General features: G+C 42.9%; 1 protein-coding gene across 2 annotated transcripts in view; it reads left to right on the top strand.

Moving 5' to 3' along the window:
* CDKAL1 (CDK5 regulatory subunit associated protein 1 like 1) overlaps positions 1–18,815 on the top strand; it is an 858,136-nt gene that overhangs the window by 648,305 nt on the left and 191,016 nt on the right. For both annotated transcript variants that reach the window (XM_063450500.1, XM_063450499.1), the window contains exon 13: positions 11,453–11,515. In XM_063450500.1, coding sequence (XP_063306570.1) covers positions 11,453–11,515 — 63 coding nt within the window. The remainder of the gene's footprint in view (positions 1–11,452; positions 11,516–18,815) is intronic.

Here is an 18,815-nt window from a genome sequence, read left to right as displayed (position 1 = left end):
AGATCAAACGCTTTTTCAGCGTCAAGGGCAACCAATAAACCAGAGTGGTTCATATTTTGTGCCCATGCAATAAGGTTTATAAAATGTCTTGTCTTGTCCCCAATCTGTCTATCCGGTACAAAACCCGCTTGTTTTGGAGAAATTAAACTTTCAATCATTGGCTTTATTCTAAGCGCCAATAATTTAGCATACAATTTTAAATCTGCATTTAACAATGAAGTTAGCCTCAAATTGGCACACTCAGTTGGGGAATTTCCCAATTTCACTATATGTGCCTCCAGCATTTCAGGCGAGATGTTACCCGATACCTTATTTTAATAAAAATAACAGTTAAGTGAGGTGTTAATAAGGATTCTAATTTAATAAAATAAAATATAGAAAGTCCATCCGGACCAGGGGCTTTATGTTTTGAGAGGGTGCGGATGGCTTTTCGAATCTCATCTTCCGTAAAGGGAGCACTTAGAACTTGTATTTGGGACTGTGTCAACTTTGGTAAAGAAACTTCTAAAAAAATCTCTGATGTCATTTAATCTTGGATGATAAATATTCCTATTCCTTTTTATATTGTACAGATCCTCATAATAATCAGCTAGTTTGTCGAGTATATCATTAGGTTTGTATAGTCTTATTTTATCTGTTGAAACAATATAGGGGATCTTTGTTGGCTGTGAAATTAAAAACATATTTATCAACTGTTTCCCCATTTTGTTGCTTTGTATATCATTTGTTTGTGTAAGGTTTCTCATGTATTTTACTGTGTCTTAAGGTCTAACAAATGGATCTCTTTTTTGATATTTTGAATTTGCTTAGTTACTCTTTTAGCAGGATTTTGACTGTTTATAGCTACCAATTCTGTCAATTCCCTGTGAAGTCGTAACAGATTTGCACAGGTCTTTATCTTTTGTGTAGCTCCTAATCTAATAAAAGTCTCCCTCATCACAACTTTATGTGTAAGCCAATTTATTATAATAGATGTAGCATCATTTAGATAACCTATAAACAATTGTGTTGCTTCCCTTGTTACTTGTTCCATCAATTCAGGATTATCCAAAACAGATTCATTAAGCCTCCACTTTCCTCGCCCACTTACGGGATAGGATATATAACATATTACTATTAACGAGGCCTGATCTGATCAGGGGCATGAACCGATCTGTACCTCTTTAATATTTGGAAGAGTATATATGTCTACAGGAAACGTTGTGCCGAGCAACATTAAAGACCTGACAGGAAAAGTTGTGCAGAGCAAACATTACCGTCCTGACAAAAATTTGTGCCGAGCAGCAATCGTGCACATGGAAACCTGGTAAATGCTTTTGGGGTCAAAGGCCGGTTACGGCTAATCGGATCCATAGGCGGGGTATTTAAACCCAATTCTCCTTTTGCTCATTGCCCTGTCGTGGTTTCATCCTGAAGGTAATCCGAGAGTGCGTTCCTGATCTTGATTTTCTGGTATTTGACTTTGGCTTTGTTTTGACTTCCATGAATTCTGGTATCCTTGACTTTTAACTTTCCCTCATCGTTGTGTCTGATACTGTGTTCCTGACCTTGGCAAGTATTTTGACTATTCTTGGAGACGTCCGGCCATTCTAAGGTCCAGTTATACGTTATCATTAGTCCTAGGTGTTACACAGTTCTGCATGTGGGATCAACTTGTAATCCTAACTCTAGGCACATATCAATGCGGGAGTAAGTTAAGTGAACTGATGAAAAAAAATGAGTATTCCCTTCCTGACGGATATAAATATCTCCACGTATCATATAAATCATAAGCATGAATTAAAGCCGTCCGCTTATTACTCAATAATTGTTACATCCGCTGGGGGATCTAGAGATATCCAAATCTGGATTTAAGGTACAGTTAAAGGATCACTATAGTGTCAGGAAAACAAACCCTCCCCCTCAGGGTCCCCCTTCAGCAGCGGAATGCACGGAATGGAGCGGAATGCGCATGCACGACAAGAGCCGCGTGCGCATTCCAACAGTCCATAGGAAAGCATTTCTCAATGCTTTTCTATGGACGTTCTGCACGCTGGGTGCGAATTTCGCATCCAGCGTCGCAAAAGCGCCTCTAGCGGCTGTCGGGAAGACAGCCACTAGAGGTTGGATTAACCCTTTGTAAACATAGCAGTTTCTCTGACACTATGTTTACATGTGAAGGGTTAAAACCTGAGGGACCTGGCACCCAGACCACTTCATTACGCTGAAGTGGTCTGGGTGACTATAGTGCCCCTTTAAAATTACTGCATATTATAAAAGCCCTTTTTTCATTATTGAGATCCTCTTAAAAGATCTCTGCAGAAAGACTATTTGTGCCTTATTTGGCGCATATAAAGAAACTGTTATTGATATCCCATTAAGTGATCTGACAGTATCAAAAGTCTACCTAGTGTATCAACATATTGCTTGTCCATTTGAAATATCCAGTCCGCATTAACAATATAGACACTCCTTTAGTTTTACTTGGGTAGAATGCGTGGTATGCCTGAGGGTAGCCTAAAATGTAGGCTCCAGATCTATGTATTTCCTGAATAGCTAATCTTATCTTATGTAAGCTATTAAGACCATTTACATTAAAGGGACACTATAGTCACCTGAACAACTTTAGCTTAATGAAGCAGTTTTGGTGTATAGAACATGCCCCTGCAGCCTCACTGCTCAATCCTCTGCCATTTAGGAGTTAAATCCCTTTGTTTATGAACCCTAGTCACACCTCCCTGCATGTGACTTGCACAGCCTTCCATAAACACTTCCTGTAAAGAGAGCCCTATTTAGGCTTTCTTTATTGCAAGTTCTGTTTAGTTAAGATTTTCTTATCCCCTGCTATGTTAATAGCTTGCTAGACCCTGCAAGAGCCTTCTGTATGTGATTAAAGTTCAATTTAGAGATTGAGATACAATTATTTAAGGTAAATTACATCTGTTTGAAAGTGAAACCAGTTTTTTTTTTTTCATGCAGGCTCTGTCAATCATAGCCAGGGGAGGTGTGGCTAGGGCTGCATAAACAGAAACAAAGTGATTTAACTCCTAAATGGCAGTGAATTGAGCAGTGAAATTGCAGGGGAATTATCTATACACTAAAACTGCTTTATTTGGCTAAAGTAATTTAGGTGACTATAGTGTTCCTTTAAGAGAGAAAAACATGAAATACATCATAAATAAAAAAAAAATAAGAACCCATGCCAAATATCACCTCATGTCCCCCTATTACACAAACATCCCAACCTTTCAATATATGCTTCAGATGCAAAATTATAAATTCATTTATGCAAATAAACTTTTGTGAACTTTGCCACAAAGTGACAGAGAGGTCTTTGAGTTAATATACCATTGTATGCATAAATATACTGTCTAAGCTGTATCCCCAAAACACAAAAAGGTGTTGAAGCACCACAATATAAAAAAAGCAAACAAAGTAAAAAAAAAAAAAAGACAATAAATAAAAAATTCAATAATGAAACGTTATTTAAAACATATACTCTCAACTTCGAGAGTTACCTGGGATACTGGGCAGAGAAGTAAAAAATGTATAACTCCTGCAATCCCAGTTTTCGGGGCTTGTGTGGACGGACACTTGCATGGTTTTCCAGTTCAAATCAAATTATAACACTCTATTTTCAAAGCAAACGTATATATATGTATATTCCTTTTTTTTTTTTTCTTTCTTTCTTTTCTTTTCAGCACGAAATTCCAAGTTTTTTTTTTTTTTTTCGCCGATCAGTCGGTATGCAATGCTCAGGCCTGTGCAGAAGCACGCCCCTACTCCATGCATCCATGCGCTACGCGTCACACCCAGAGTTATATTCTTGAAGTTTTTTTTTTGTTTGTTTTGTTTTTAAATACAGTTACATATATGAGCGCCGCGAGACTTTTTGTTTCTTTCGAACCAAATTTTATGAATTGAACATTTTGTTTGGTTCAACCAAAATTTCATTGTCAAACCAAAAGTTGGCTGAACCAGACAACACTTGCTAGCCATCTACCACATTAAAGAAATAATTAGTAGTTGGGGAGACAATAAAAATACTTGTTAAATTTTAAAAATATAAAATAAAATACCATTAGATGTCTTCTTTTGTATTCCATCTTCTTTTCTTCAGCCCTAAAAAAGTTTAAATTAAAATCCATATTGTCCGGTTGCAATCCAGTGTTTGTTTTTATGTATTTATTATTGCGACTGGTCAATATGGATTTTCATTTAAACCTTTTTGGGGCTGAAGAAGAAAGAAGACATCTAATGGGAAGTATTTGAGAGGAGGACATCCATTTGAAAGGGCAAACCGATGCGTGTATTTGCCTCTTCTTCATATACGTATCATTGGTACGATCATTGGCTGTTGGTATATCAGACTTTAAATACCCTGAAACCACCATCGGCAGGCTGTATAAATTAAACAAGCATGTATTTGTTGTGGCCTATTTATTTATACCAAGGGATTCCGGTAAGCTACATGTCAACAGACCAATTATAAGTGCTTTTTAGATTTGTGTTGACCTATCCGCAGTGGCGGCTCTAGACTTGGCGAGGCCTTAGGCGAAATTCATACATGAGGCCCCCACTAACACCATTATTGGAAAAAAATTGCAGTTGACTTGTGTGTGTGTATATAAGAAGCTGTAGATATATTGAAAGGAAGCTTGCAGTACTGGATATAGAGAACTAGTCTTTGTATACATCGTTGCATTGTGCATTTACCTGTGTGTACCTGAGAGTGTGTGTCTGGCAGTGAGTATCTTTGTATTTGTATGTATGTTTCCCTGAGCATGTGTATGTTTGTGTACTGGCCTTTGGCATTAAGTTCATGGCGACGCTATGTTTTATGACAGTGTGTACTGTGTAGAATGATTGCCTTTAGGGGGTGACAGGGTGAGTAAAGGAGTAACTGTGGCAGGGTGAGTGTAAAAGAGCAGGAGGGTGCCAGAGTGCGCAGAGTGGTGCCCGTGTGTTTAGAGGGAGCGATAGTGTGTATGGAGGTAGGTGACAGTGTGTATGGAGGTAGGTGACAGTGTGTGTGGAGGTAGGTGACAGTGTGTGTGGAGAGAGGTGACAGAGTGTGTGGGAAAATGACATAGGGGGTGACAGGTGAGGTGGCAGGGTGAGAGGGGGTGACAGGTGAGGTGGCAGGGTGACAGGTGGGGTGGCAGGGTGAGTGACAGGGTCATATGTGGGGTGAGAGAGGGTGACAGTGTGAGGTGGGGTGACGGTGTGTGGGGAGTGACAGGGTAAGTTGACAGAGTAAGGTGGGTGACATAGTGTGGGGGGTCACAGGGTAGGTGACAGAGTAAGAGGTGGGGTGACAAGTGAGGTGGCAGAGTGAAAGGGGGTGACAGGTGAGGTGGCAGGGTGAGAGGGGGTGACAGGTGGGGTGGCAGGGTAAGTGACAGGGTCAGATGTGGGGTGAGAGGGGAGGCAGGGTGAGGGGGGTGACAGGTGGGATGGCAGGGTGAGAGGGGGTAACCGGGTGAGAGGGGGCGACAGTATTAGGGGGTGACAGGTGAGGTGGCAGGGTGACAGGTGGGGTGGCAGGGTGAGTGACAGGGTCAGATGTGGGGTGAGAGGGGAGGAAGGGTGAGGGGGGGTGACATGGTGAGAGGGGGGTGACAGTGTGTGGGGAGTGCCAGGGGGGGTGACAGTGTGGGGGTCACAGGGTGGGTGACAGAGTAAAAGGGGGGTGACAGGGTTACAGGGTGAGAGGTGGGGTGAGAGGGGGTGACAGGTGGGGTGGCAGGGTGAGAGGTGGGGTGGCAGGGTGAGAGGTGGGGTGAGAGGGGGGTGACAGGTGGGGTGGCAGGGACTGACAGGTGGGGTGGCAGTATGAGAGGGGGGTGACAGGGTGAAAGGGGGTGACAGGTGAGGTGGCAGAGTGAGAGGGGGTGACAGGTGAGGTGGCAGGGTGAGAGGGGGTGACAGGTGGGGTGGCAGGGTGAGGGGGTGACAGGTGGGGTGGCAGGGTGAGAGGGGGCGACAGTATGAGGGGGTGACAGGTGGGGTGGCAGGGTGAGTGACAGGGTCAGATGTGGGGTGAGAGGGGAGGAAGGGTGAGGGGGGTGGCAGGGTGAGAGGGGGTGACATGGTGAGAGGCGGTGACAGGGTTACAGGGTGACAGGTGGGGTGGCAGGGTGAGAGGGGGTGACAGGTGGGGTGGCAGGGACTGACAGGTGGGGTGGCAGCGTGAGAGGGGGGTGACAGGGTGAAAGGGGGTGACAGGTGGGGTGGCAGGGTGAGATGGGGGTGACAGGTGGGGTGGCAGGGTGACGGGATGACAGGTGGGGTAGCAGTGTGAGAGAGGGATGACAGGGTGAAGTGGCAGGGTGAGGGGGTGACAGGGTGAGGTGGCAGGGTGTAAGGTGGTGAGAAGTGGGGTGGCAGGGTGAGGGGGGGTGACAGGGTGAGATGGGGTGAGATGGGGTGAGGGGGGCGACAGGGTGAGATGGGGTGAGGGGGGGTGACAGGGTGAGATGGGGTGGCGACAGGGTGAGATGGGGTGGCGACAGGGTGAGATGGGGTGGCGACAGGGTGAGATGGGGTGGCGACAGGGTGAGATGGGGTGGCGACAGGGTGAGATGGGGTGACAGGGTGAGATGGGGTGGGGGGTGACAGGGTGAGATGGGGTGGGGGGGTGACAGGGTGAGATGGGGTGGGGGGGTGACAGGGTGAGATGGGGTGGGGGGGTGACAGGGTGAGATGGGGTGGGGGGGTGACAGGGTGAGATGGGGTGGGGGGGTGACAGTGTGAGATGGGGTGGAGGGGTGACAGTGTGAGATGGGGTGGGGGGTGACAGGGTGAGATGGGGTGGGGGGGTGACAGGGTGAGATGGGGTGGGGGGGTGACAGGGTGAGATGGGGTGGGGGGGTGACAGGGTGAGATGGGGTGGGGGGGTGACAGGGTGAGATGGGGTGGGGGGGTGACAGGGTGAGATGGGGTGGGGGGGTGACAGGGTGAGATGGGGTGGGGGGGTGACAGGGTGAGATGGGGTGGGGGGGTGACAGTGTGAGATGGGGTGGGGGGTGACAGTGTGAGATGGGGTGGGGGGTGACAGGGTGAGATGGGGTGGGGGTGTGACAGGGTGAGATGGGGTGGGGGTGTGACAGGGTGAGATGGGGTGGGGGTGTGACAGGGTGAGATGGGGTGGGGGTGTGATGGGGTGGGGGGTGACAGGGTCAGATGGGGTGGGGGGTGACAGGGTGAGAGGGGGGTGACAGTGTGAGATGGGGTGGGGGGTGATAGGGTGAGATGGGGTGGGGGTGTGACAGGGTGAGATGGGGTGGGGGGTGACAGGGTGAGATGGGGTGGGGGGGTGATAGGGTGAGATGGGGTGGGGGGGTGACATGTGGGATGACAGGGTGAGGGGGGGGGGTCAAAATGTACCTTTTTCCCTGGTGGTCCGGTGGGGTCAATCTGTCCCTGGTGGTCCAGTGTCCTGGATTTCCGGTCTGCAGCTCCGCTGGATGCAGAGCTCCAGACCACATGGGGAAAGTCTCGCGATTTCCATTCAGAGCGTTGCCGTGGTAACCCGCGGCAACGCTCTGATTGGCTGGAGATCGCGAGACCTCAGTCTGCAGCTCACACCCGGCGGAGCTGCAGACTGAGGCAGGCTCTCTCCCCAGGCGGCCTGACAGGAGGGGCCTCGCACCCGGCGGCACTAAGAGCAAGCCGCCGGGCCCCCTCCTGTGTCGGGTCCTCGGTCATAGACCGAGAATCCGACATGTCAGTCTGCCCTCAGGCGATTTAGGCGGCCGCGAGGCCCCTGACTGCGCGAGGCCTTAGGCGGCCGCCTAAATCGCCTAATTAGAGAGACGCCTCTGCCTATCCGCATACCTCCCAACATTTGGAGACATCAGAAATACTTATGAAGGTGGAGCGCAAAGTCAGATCTATATTCCCATATGATCCTTTAAATCGTTTCAGCTCAGATGAATATATGGAAAAAATAAATAAAGTGCATATAATAGTGAAGCACAGTTTCAAATAATTACACAATTTATTTACTAGACATAAAACACTCCTAGCACTGAAGAGGATTGATATAATTTAATCTCAAATAGAATACTTAAAACACTATACAAAATAGAAATAGACAAAATAAACAATGGTTAAATGAATTGTAAGCCTCTTACAAGATGAAAGTAAGTGAGTTTTATGCAGTCCCAGCTGCTACTCACACACGCTTTGCAATTGTCTGGGCCCAGGTATGGTGTTAACTGGCAGCCGGCTTCTCCTCTTTCCTCCACGGATATTGCGGTGCAAGCAGACCGCTTTGGTAATCCTGGGCGTCAGTAAGGGTTTTTGAGCTTCCCGGGTGCTCCGCCCCCTTTGCGTCTCTACGTCACTACGTGACAAGCGTGCGTGGCGTGCGTCACTGCGTCGTGATTTGGAGACATCACCAGTGATTTCAGTTTGTTGCTGCTGGCTCTGCCTCTGATCTGCTTGCTTGGTTGACATCAGAAGTGGGAAGTAGGAAAGCATTGGATTGGCTGAGACTGTCAAGGAGGCAGATCAGGGGCAGAGCCAGCAAAAGCCAAACACAGCCCTGGCAAATCGGTATGCAGAGGGTGGAGATACTGAGTGTCAGTGCTGCACACTGTGCAGCACTGCCCCATGAAGCACACCTAGCAGCCATCTGAGGAGTGGCCAGTTTAGGTATCACTAGGCTGTAATGTAAATACTGCCTTTTCTCTGAAAAAAATAGTGTTTACTGCAAAAAGCCTGAAAGGAATGATAATTGTCTCCAGAACAAATACAATAAGCTGTAGCCTTTCACGGTTATAAGCTCATGACACTGAGGGTTAAATCTATAGCTCTGTTGATGTGAACAGCTGCAAAACCTACTGATTCCTCTTTAGTAAATAACCTAAGCAGAATGAGACACTATGTGTGTAATTAGCACATATTAGCCCTGATAGTCATTTTTATACCATTGCAGTAAACAAATCTAGAGCTCAGGAGAATAAGTACACCCTATAAATGATTTGTGTTTCTGTCATTGTGGGATGTATGCGTCAAGTAACCTTGAGCCGTTCTGCAGATACAATGCAATGTTTTACACTTAAACAATGAATAGAGACTGTCAAGGCATTTTGCTGATAGAATTTCCTTTTTTAATTTGTATTTCGCATACGAGACACAGACTGGGAGGTAAAAATCTCAGCAGACGTGCCTAATTTGCAGGCCAGGCACTGTCAAGTTTCAGAGGCATTCTTCCTTTATTAGATCTGAGTAGGTATTTTTTATACTTGTAGCTCGCAAAAGAAACAATAGAGAAACACAACTCATTGCTTGACTCTACTCAACCACAGACAATAACACATCTTTAGTAAACTCATTAACTCTTCAGTGGTGGTCTTTCCAGTATGTACCATTTACTTTTCAGTAGAACGAATAGCAATTAGCATTCACCAAAATAACTGGTTTCAATGTTTATGGTACATGTGGTTCTAACTAGTGTGTCCTTTTTAAAAGGAAAAGCACAGGATTTCTATCCTATGTCAGATTTAAATTGGCCTCCTAGGGCTATATATGAATAGGACTATGCCCTTCATAAAACAAAAGTGCACATTGGCCACATGTGATACTTAACCAGAGTGATACAAGGTTTGCTCTGATCCCAACTAATACCAGGTACATTCGAAGCCCTGACATTCATGTTCAATTGCAAAAGTTTTCTACTTAAAGGATCTTAAAGGTCGACAACATTTTTATTCTCCCTCTTTAAGAAGAAACATGGCAAACTCATCAAGCATGGATTGTGTGGCCATGTAGACTATATGTCTTGGCACAGTTTAACTCTGTGTATATTGGTTTAAGACATTGCATTTTAAATATTTCATTCTTTTTACCGTTGAATCTAGGTTGTGCTTATTTATTGGTCTCCCTTATGATTGGCCTAATTGTAAGATAATACCATAAGCAATGTACTTACTCCTGGAGCAGAGCCTGATCTTTCATGGTGTTATGACATTGGAATTGCAGCCAGCATTCAGTAGTCCTGGCACAGTTCCTGGGCATATTAGTCCAGGTATGAGTGCTGCTCTTTATGTGGTACAAAAAAAAGTTCCCATTCTTTTTGGACCAAGGCACAATTCAATAAGAGTCACATTAACCTGTTAAGTTGTTTTTTTTCCACCAGCAACTTATAAATGCTACATGTATGTGAAGCTTTACTACAAAGAGATGACAAGTTGACCTATTATCTCTAATTAATTGCTAGATCGGAATCCTATTTTTATTACTGATAGTTTTTTAAAAGCACTTTTTACATAACTGCATTCAACCTATTTTAGCCCTGAATTCAATGTACTTGCAGCAGTCTTTGAGGTGGCTTGAGTGTGGCTATTGTACACAGGTTGTAAACCAGTGACGTAGGAGGCACAGGAAGTATTAAATCATGATCCCCTCCCCACCCAAAAACCCACAAGTAGCCTAAATTATTCATATCACAATAACCTAAGTGTAAACGAACAACTGACCCTCTAAAATGGACCATTCCTCACAAATTAGATAACCGTAACAGGGCTTAAATTTATTCTAGCCGTTGTTGAGTAAAAATGTTCCTCTGGTGAGTATGCCACTTCCTCTCCAGGCTTGCAGTGGTGAGAAACCTCTTTAAGGCCTTTTTGTAGCACTGGACTTGAAATGTTAAGCCCTAATACTAACATCTATATGTAAAAAGACAGAATTCTCAAAGTTTTCCTTTTTTTATGCATATATTTCATTATTAGAGGAACTACGGCATCTTGTCTTTTTGTCAGTCAAAATAAGCAATTTCACTTATGCATTCTGTATGGAATTTGTAAGCAATAATAGTCAAAACAAATACACAGTAGGTGGAGCTAAAACAATAAGGATACTTCCCTCTCTTCTGAATGTAACAAAGTATGCTGGAATACAGAGTAGTGCATATTAATCCTTATTTACCAGGAAATGTAATGCTTGTAATAGGAGCTAATAAGAGCACACTCACAAGGATAGAGCCATAGTATCACCTGGCTCTAGTGTGTATCTCCTTAGGATCCTTAGGGAGTTCCAAGCCGCACATCAAATTGGAGGGAGATAATAGTGTGTGAACTGAGCTATTGCAGGATTAACCATTTTGGGGAAGGTAATTCAGCTACTTTGATATAACTGTAATGATTTAATTACAAAGTAATGCAAAGGATGACTTTTGCTACACCCACCCTACGGCCTCTTTTTTTTTTTTATGGATGGATTGTGAGAAAATATAACTCCATGATGCTAAAGACAAAAGCAGTGGGTTTAGGTTGCTAGGGAATTCCACATTTTGAATTGTTTTGTTTTGTTGTATTTTTGTCAAACAACTTAAAAATAGTTTTACAAGAGTCACAGGTAATAGGGCGAGAGGTGTGTGCTCTATCACACTTTAATATCTCAGCTTGTGTGTGTCATGTTTTTACAACCATGTATAATAAATAGTCCTCTTGTTCCATCTTTGCAGAAAAAGCAACGAACGAAGGAGATGTCTCAACTTTTCCATTCATACAACCCATACGACCACAAGGTAAGACAATGTACTACAATGTGTAGTAAACAAAGCACTACAATAAAAGCTTGATATTACTGAACAATGTTTGTAAAGTTAGGAAACTATATGCTTTTTTTCCTTCGCTACCGATCACTTTTTCATTGAAAAATATTAGCATATGTTTATTTGAAGCAAGAGATGCAAAGCTAGCATATCAGATTATAATAACAGGACAATTGTGTGCATAGATTGCTCTGTAGACAAACAATTTTTTTTTTCATACATATAGTGTGACAAAAATATATAAATACCAATTATAAAAAAACCTTGCTCATTGGTTATTTGTAAAGTCACTGAAGGCATTATTAGTAGTGCAGTTTACTAAAAGTTGTAAAAAATAAAATATATATATATATTTTTTATACCAATTGTTATCAAAATCTGTACTGCTAATGTAATGCAATCAGTGAAATGGTAGAGACCATTCGGTCTCTTCCCACCCCAACTGTAAGAATGCTATTACCCTGTAAAACTTCCTGCACCGTTTGATAGCATGGGTGAGCCTACATTTTCTGCAACGTCACTTTGATTATTTCAGTGACTAGTGGCTTCTAACAAAGAATTGTGTCCCTCTTTAGGCTGGTAATCCTAACTAGAGCATAAATGAGGGTGAGTGAGGCTTTATGAACTAGATTTCATACCACAACATAGATGGGGAAAAAAAAAAAAGTTTTAACTTCATTCCGGTATTGAAGGGGTTAAAGCAAGAACATAAAACTATTTGAAGTCTCCTTAAGGATGACAATTTGCCATTATTGCAACTATCAATGTATGGCCTGGCAATATTATGACTGAAGAGGAGTTCTTGCATTTTTTAATTTTTAGTTTTTATTTTGCAACAACCCCAAGATGGCGTGTCCACTTGGAACTGTATCTTGGGGATAGAAGAAGGTGACATCATCCTCATGCTACCAGCTACAGTTCTTGACAAATGAAAACGCCACCTTGTATATGTTCAAAAATACAAAACTGGATGTATAAAAAAAAAAGTTACCAGAATCCTGCCAAGTTCTTCCCGCTCATGAGTAATATGCCATAAGAATGAAGAAATGCCTTAACAAAAAATTATTTTTGCGTAAAAATATATAAATGGCATAAGGTTATCACAAAATAAAGGTTAAAGTGCTATTCCAACCAGTGATTTGAAGTGATCATGGTAGTAGGAGTCTGGGTGTGCAGCGGTTTTACTTGAAAGACTGTACATCCAGAGATATTTTTTATTGTATGCGGGGGGCTAGTTGCATCCCCAACACATATGACATTGGCAGCTCAGAACTCGCTGATGACCTGAAAATATTCCCATCACATCACCTGCGTTAATTGTACTTAATTGTAGCCCTTCTACCTCCCTGTCCCATGTTATATTTAATGTTTCCCCTACCCTCCCTCCTCCTTTCAAACTCTCTTCCACTCCCCCATGCCTGTGCTCTGACCCCGTTAATATGAGACTGTTATATGAGAAGGCTTTGATTGGACCTTAGCATGGCTCCTGTGACGTTAGACTGGGCGCACCAAGCGGTAAAACCTTCATTTAGTACACTTTTTAAGTGTTCGGAAGGGGCTACATGATGGGAAGAAAAAAAAAAAAAAAAAAGATTGGAGAAACTCTTTAAAGGGACCAGCTAAGCACTGTTACCACTCCAGCTAATTTTAGTGATGATAATGCAGAGTCTTCAGTTGCCATCTCCTCGTTTGTATCAAACTGCTTTCTAGTAGTTTGCAAAAATCAACACTAAAGCATGGTAATTTTATACAGTCTAGCCTGGAATTTAGTTGCCAGTAGAGACTTGAGTTCTGTCAGACCCTTCAAAATATTTTTGAAAGAAATTGGGGATATGCCACCCAAAAGATTATTTGCACAATTACCACTACAATGAGCTGTAGTGGGTATGGCGCTCAGAGTGACCGTTTAATGTCAAATGTCACCAAATAACCACCGTTTACCAATACCTTGCATACTAGAGCAGTGAAAACGAAGAATATTTCCAGTATCATTTCTATGTGGATGACACACAAATTTCTGTCCTCCCCTGATTTCTCACCACCCCTCTTGACTCGTGTCTCTGATTGCTACTTATTTCTAACTGGATGGCTGCTCATTTCCTTAAATGTAACATGTCCAAAACAGAACTTATGGTCTTCCCTTCCTCAATTGTTGTTCCTCTCTTGTCTGTTTCCCTACAAGTCAATGGTGCTACAATCTGCTCTACCTTGCAGGCTCGCTGCCTAGGTGTTCTCTTTGACTCCGACCTCTCCTTCAACCCTCATGTTCAGTCAATCGCCAAATCCTGCCTCTTCTATCTCAGAAATATAGCGTGCATCCGACCCTATTTAATGCCTAAGGTGCTTGTCCATGCCGCTGTCCTCTCTAGCCATGACTTCTGTAATCCGCTTCTCAGTGGTCTTACGTGTAAGTTGCCCCATTTCAGTCTATAATGAATAATAAATGATTATTATAATTCTATAATGAATGCGGCGGAGAGGCTTATCTTCCTGTCCGCCTTCCTGTCAGTCCCTACATTGGTTTCCCGTAAGTAGGATTCAATTTAAGATTCTGATACTTGCTTACAAATCAATACACAATGCTGCTCCAACCTACTTATGCTCACTAATACACAAATATCTCCCGTCTAGGTCCCTAGGCTCTGCCGGAAACCTACGTCTACCCTCTGTTTGTACTCCTACCTCTGATACTCGCCTTAAAGACTTATCTAGGGCTGCACCATTCGTGTAGAAAACCCTCCCCCTCTCTGTTAGACTTTCACCCAGTCTCCACTCCTTCAAAAAAATCTTTAAAAACTTACTTCTTTAGGAAAGCTTATCAAATAAACTGTAACAGCTTTCTCTCTCCTGCAACTTTCATCAAAATAAAATACTACACCTTCAGTGAATACTATCCTAACAACCTACTTTTCTACCCTACTCTTCCTTTTTGTCACTATACCCCACTAGCATGTAAGCTCATTGTGCAGGGCCCTCAATCCCTGTGTTCCTGTGCGTCCAACTCGTCTGGTTACAAATGTGTGTTAGTCCACCCATTGTACAGCACTGCGGAATTTGTTGGCGCTTTATAAATAATAATCATCATACTGTCATTTAATAAGCAATTGATGGTTAGCTGCAATGAACCACTGGTAAGCAATGTGTCCCTTCCTCTGGTATTCTACAAAACATTGAAGACCACAAAATAACTTCAGCTTAAAGGGGCACTATAGGCACCCAAACCACTTCATCTCATTGAAGTGGTCTGGGTGCATTGCCTCGGTCCCCTCAATCCTGCAATGTTAATTACTGCAGTTTCTGAGACAACTTTGTATTCCTAGCACTGTAGTATCCCTTTAATGAAGCAGTTATAAATCATGCACCCCTCCCCAGCAGTCTCACCAATCAATTCTCTGCCAATATAGAAGTTAAATCACTATGTTTTTACAGCCCTAGTCACACCTCCCTGACTTACACAGCATTTCCTAAAGATTTCATGAAAAAGAAACTAGATATTTTAGGTTCCTGTATTGCATATTTTGTTTAATCTAGGAATCTGCTTCCTAGACCCTGCAGAAACCTCCTGTATGAGATTAAAGTTCAATTTAAAGAGCAGGAGATTAAACACTTCTAAAGCAAGCTAATGTCTGATGAAACATTTTTTTCCATGCAGGCTGTCAGTCACAGCCAGGGGAGGTGTGACTAGAGCTACATGAAAAGAACCGAGGGTGATTTAACTGCTAAATGGCAGAGCATTGAGCAGTAGGCTGCAAGGGCATGATCTATACACTAAAACTGCTTCAGTAAGCTAAAGTTGTTTTGAGGCCTATAGTGTCTCTTTAAATACAAAATCGTTGTAATTAATGTTCTTTTGAAGGATCTATTTTATGGGAATTTTTGATGAGTAATTTTTTAGTAGAAATCCAAAATCAAATAGCCCGATGTGACCAATATTACATTGTAGTTTCCTAGCAGATATAATACATCTGCATACAGTCATGACTATATGTGGCGGAACCAATCTCGCCACTGGAGGAGCCTGGTCGCCCGCCTCCTGCCGCTGGACTATGGCCCCATGTTAAAAACCTTTTATTTTCCCTGCAGAAAGGCTTATTCGTGCCTTTCTGCCTGGGCGTTCGGTAAATTTAATCTAACGAACAAACTACCGACCGATCGACCACCTGGGAACTGGAGTGTGCCGTCAATTAACTGCAGCTTAATCGACGTGGCTGGGTGGCCTTTGTTTGTTTGCCGAACACGTGGAAGCGGCCATTTTAAACTCCCGAACATCCAGCGGTGTTCAGCTCCAAATCTATGGAACTCAAAACGTACACTTATTTACACGAACACCGCTGAGCCGCCGACTTCCCTTCTCCTGCAAAGAAACGAACACCGGTTCACATGGCGATTGAACTACGTGTATGTGATCTGAGCGCCATTCGGTAATAATGTGCGCTCAGATCTAAGCTATCTGGGGATATGTTGAATGTATATGTTTTGTGTAATATTTGCAACATTGTATATTTTTCTGTCTTTTTTGTAACATGTGCTTAATGGAGTTTGCCTTTCCAATTATCTCCAGGACAAAGAGGGGGGATTGCAATGCATTGTGGGATTTGTTTAAATGTGTAAGCTTGTGATTGTTCCTTTTACCCTTTGTGTCCCAGTTTCCCATCTGGTCCCCTAGGGGAGTGTCCACAAGGTGGGAGACCTGCATCAAAGCCGGGCAGGTAGCCCCAGTAAATCAGTTCTGCTTGATCCTCAAACGAAGTGTAGTCTCGTTCTTGGGGGGAATTGGATTGTATGCTATTACAGTGCGACTGCCAGGAGTGTAAGCTGTTGGTATGGTTTTTCCTGTTCGTCTGTTTAACAGCATTCGTGTGTTTCCTGTTTGGGTGTTGGAGAATTTCGGGAGATTATTTATTGCATTCGTTACACTATATTTTACTAATGACATTAATAACGCAAAAAATTGCATTTATTACCTGAGACTGATACTAAATGATCCAGAAGAAAAGTATTTTGTCCTACACAATGCTTCAACATGTGTGTGAAGTGGCATTTCATGCATGTGGTTTATATGTGACAGTTTCTTTCAACTTTCACAATGCTCTTTGTAATTTTTCAATAAAGCTATACTGTACATTTTTAAATCAGCGGAACTCTGGTGTTTAACACTTTAGAGGATGCCATCTGTCAAGGTATAAGCAGTACTCTCCAAAGTCTTTGATTCTTGTCTCTTCTCTGTATATTCCTTTGTGCAGCATAAGCCTCTCTTCATGGCGCAAGGAAATAACATTATTCTTTTATTAGCCTTTTTAATGAAACATGGCCATTCAGTTCTCCTTTTCCTTCTTTCCTCATATCCTTTATGGCATTATATCAAAGTATCCTCCAATGATTTTGGCTTTAGTTGTGAAGACTTACACACTCCTTCACAAATTAGTCATTAAGCAATGTGGGATTGAATGTGACTGCAAAGATATATGCTTTTTGATGTTTGTTTTAAAGCCTTTTAATAAATTAATCTAACTATATCTGGCTTTGGGAAGGGACTGTGCTGCCAAGATGTATTCTCCTGGCCTATTTTAATGCACACATGGTGTGAGCTGTGAACACTTGCAGGTGAGTTAGAAAGTGTGAATTAAAGGTTAATTAGATTTATGGAGTGGGTTTTTTCGTCTCCTTTGATATTCTCAAACAAACTCGTTTTCCTGTCACTATATAATCCTTAGGGCCCCCCCTCCCGCTGGACTGAAGGGGTTAAATACCCTTCAGCCACTTACCTTTATCCAGTGCCGGGCTCCCTCAGCACTGGCAACCTCTCCTCCCCCTCCGACATCAGCTCCCGACTGACGCTGAATGCGCATGCGCTGCATTTCTCAATGCTTTCCTATAGACGTTCTGCTTGCTCAATGCAATTTTCACATTGAGCGTCGCAGAAGCACCTCTAGCGGCTGTCAGGAAGACAGCCACTAGAGGCTGGATTAACCCTGCAATGTAAACCTAGTAGATTCTCTAAAACTCCTATGTTTACAGCTGCAGGGTTAAAACCTGGGGGACCTGGCACCCAGACCACTTCATTGAGCTGAAGTGGTCTGGGTGACTATAGTGGTCCTTTAAGTTATTGGGTATCTTTATATTAATAACCACTAATTGTAAGAGGTTAACTGACTTTCCATCTACCCAGAGATTAGAGCAGCCTGGTTTTGAAGACTACAATAAAGTCCCGTCATTAAATGAATATCACAGTGAAGTTTTAGAATGTAATAATTGACTAAAAATTTAATTAAATTCATTTTGTTAGGATGGGATGACTGGGATTCCTTTTTTTTTTTTTTTTTTTAATGATAAATTGAATTGCAATTCTGGAAAAGTAGTTGAATTAAAAGGCCTTACAACTTCCATATTAGGCCTACATTTTGTGGTTTAATTTTCATTTCACCACAATTTATAGCTCATTGTGTAAATGCATTATACTGACAATATAGAATAATATGTTATGTGGGTGTGTAAATTAAGGTGTCATCAGTATAGCAAGCCTTCATCACTGAGACTAATACGTTCATAAATCATTGAGGCCTAATCTGAATTGTATTTATCAATCGCAGTCTACTGTTGCTGTCCATATTAGGGATAGGGTGTGCTGCAACAGTGATATTTTTTTGTGTGACCAGTGGGAAATTGTTTTTCAAAAATCTGTAGTAGTTTTGGTGTGTGGTGTGTACTTTTACTGTGACAAGTGTGGCCAATTGTTTCACTTGTGGCACACTTCTAATATGTGGTTTAGAAGGGTCACTTATGCCATATGATGATTAGTGTCCATAAAAGTGTATACTTTGTATAGCGTAACGGTGCACAACCTCTTTAGAGAAGAGTCCAGATGACTGACCGAAATTCATTACGAGGGCTGCTGACATATGTAGTCAAGGAGATGCCTGTGCTTAAATCTTGGAAATGGTCTTTTTGATGTCAGTTTGCAAACTGATAGGTGAAATCTGTAGAATTCCATGAAGTATTGTATCTCCTCTCATTCTTACCCATTCTTCACAATCACCTGCCCATTATTGCATTTCCCTGTGCATATGCCCTTTTCACTACCACGTGTCTCTCCAAAGACTCCCATTTTATAGTGGCAGTTCTCCCCCAAGCTGCAACCTGGGCTACATCCACTTTCTGTGCCAGGCTGCTGCTCACTTCCCCAACATTTACATGGGCTCTGCGTTTGAGGAGAGAGCATGGGATGTGAACTCCTCGCGAGTCCCCACCTCTCATCCGTCACAGACAGCACAGA

Source organism: Pelobates fuscus, chromosome 4 (assembly GCF_036172605.1).
Source record: "Pelobates fuscus isolate aPelFus1 chromosome 4, aPelFus1.pri, whole genome shotgun sequence".
Lineage (NCBI taxonomy): Eukaryota > Metazoa > Chordata > Amphibia > Anura > Pelobatidae > Pelobates > Pelobates fuscus.
Note: the sequence above shows the minus strand (reverse complement) of the source record. Positions and strands in the feature narration are given on the sequence as shown.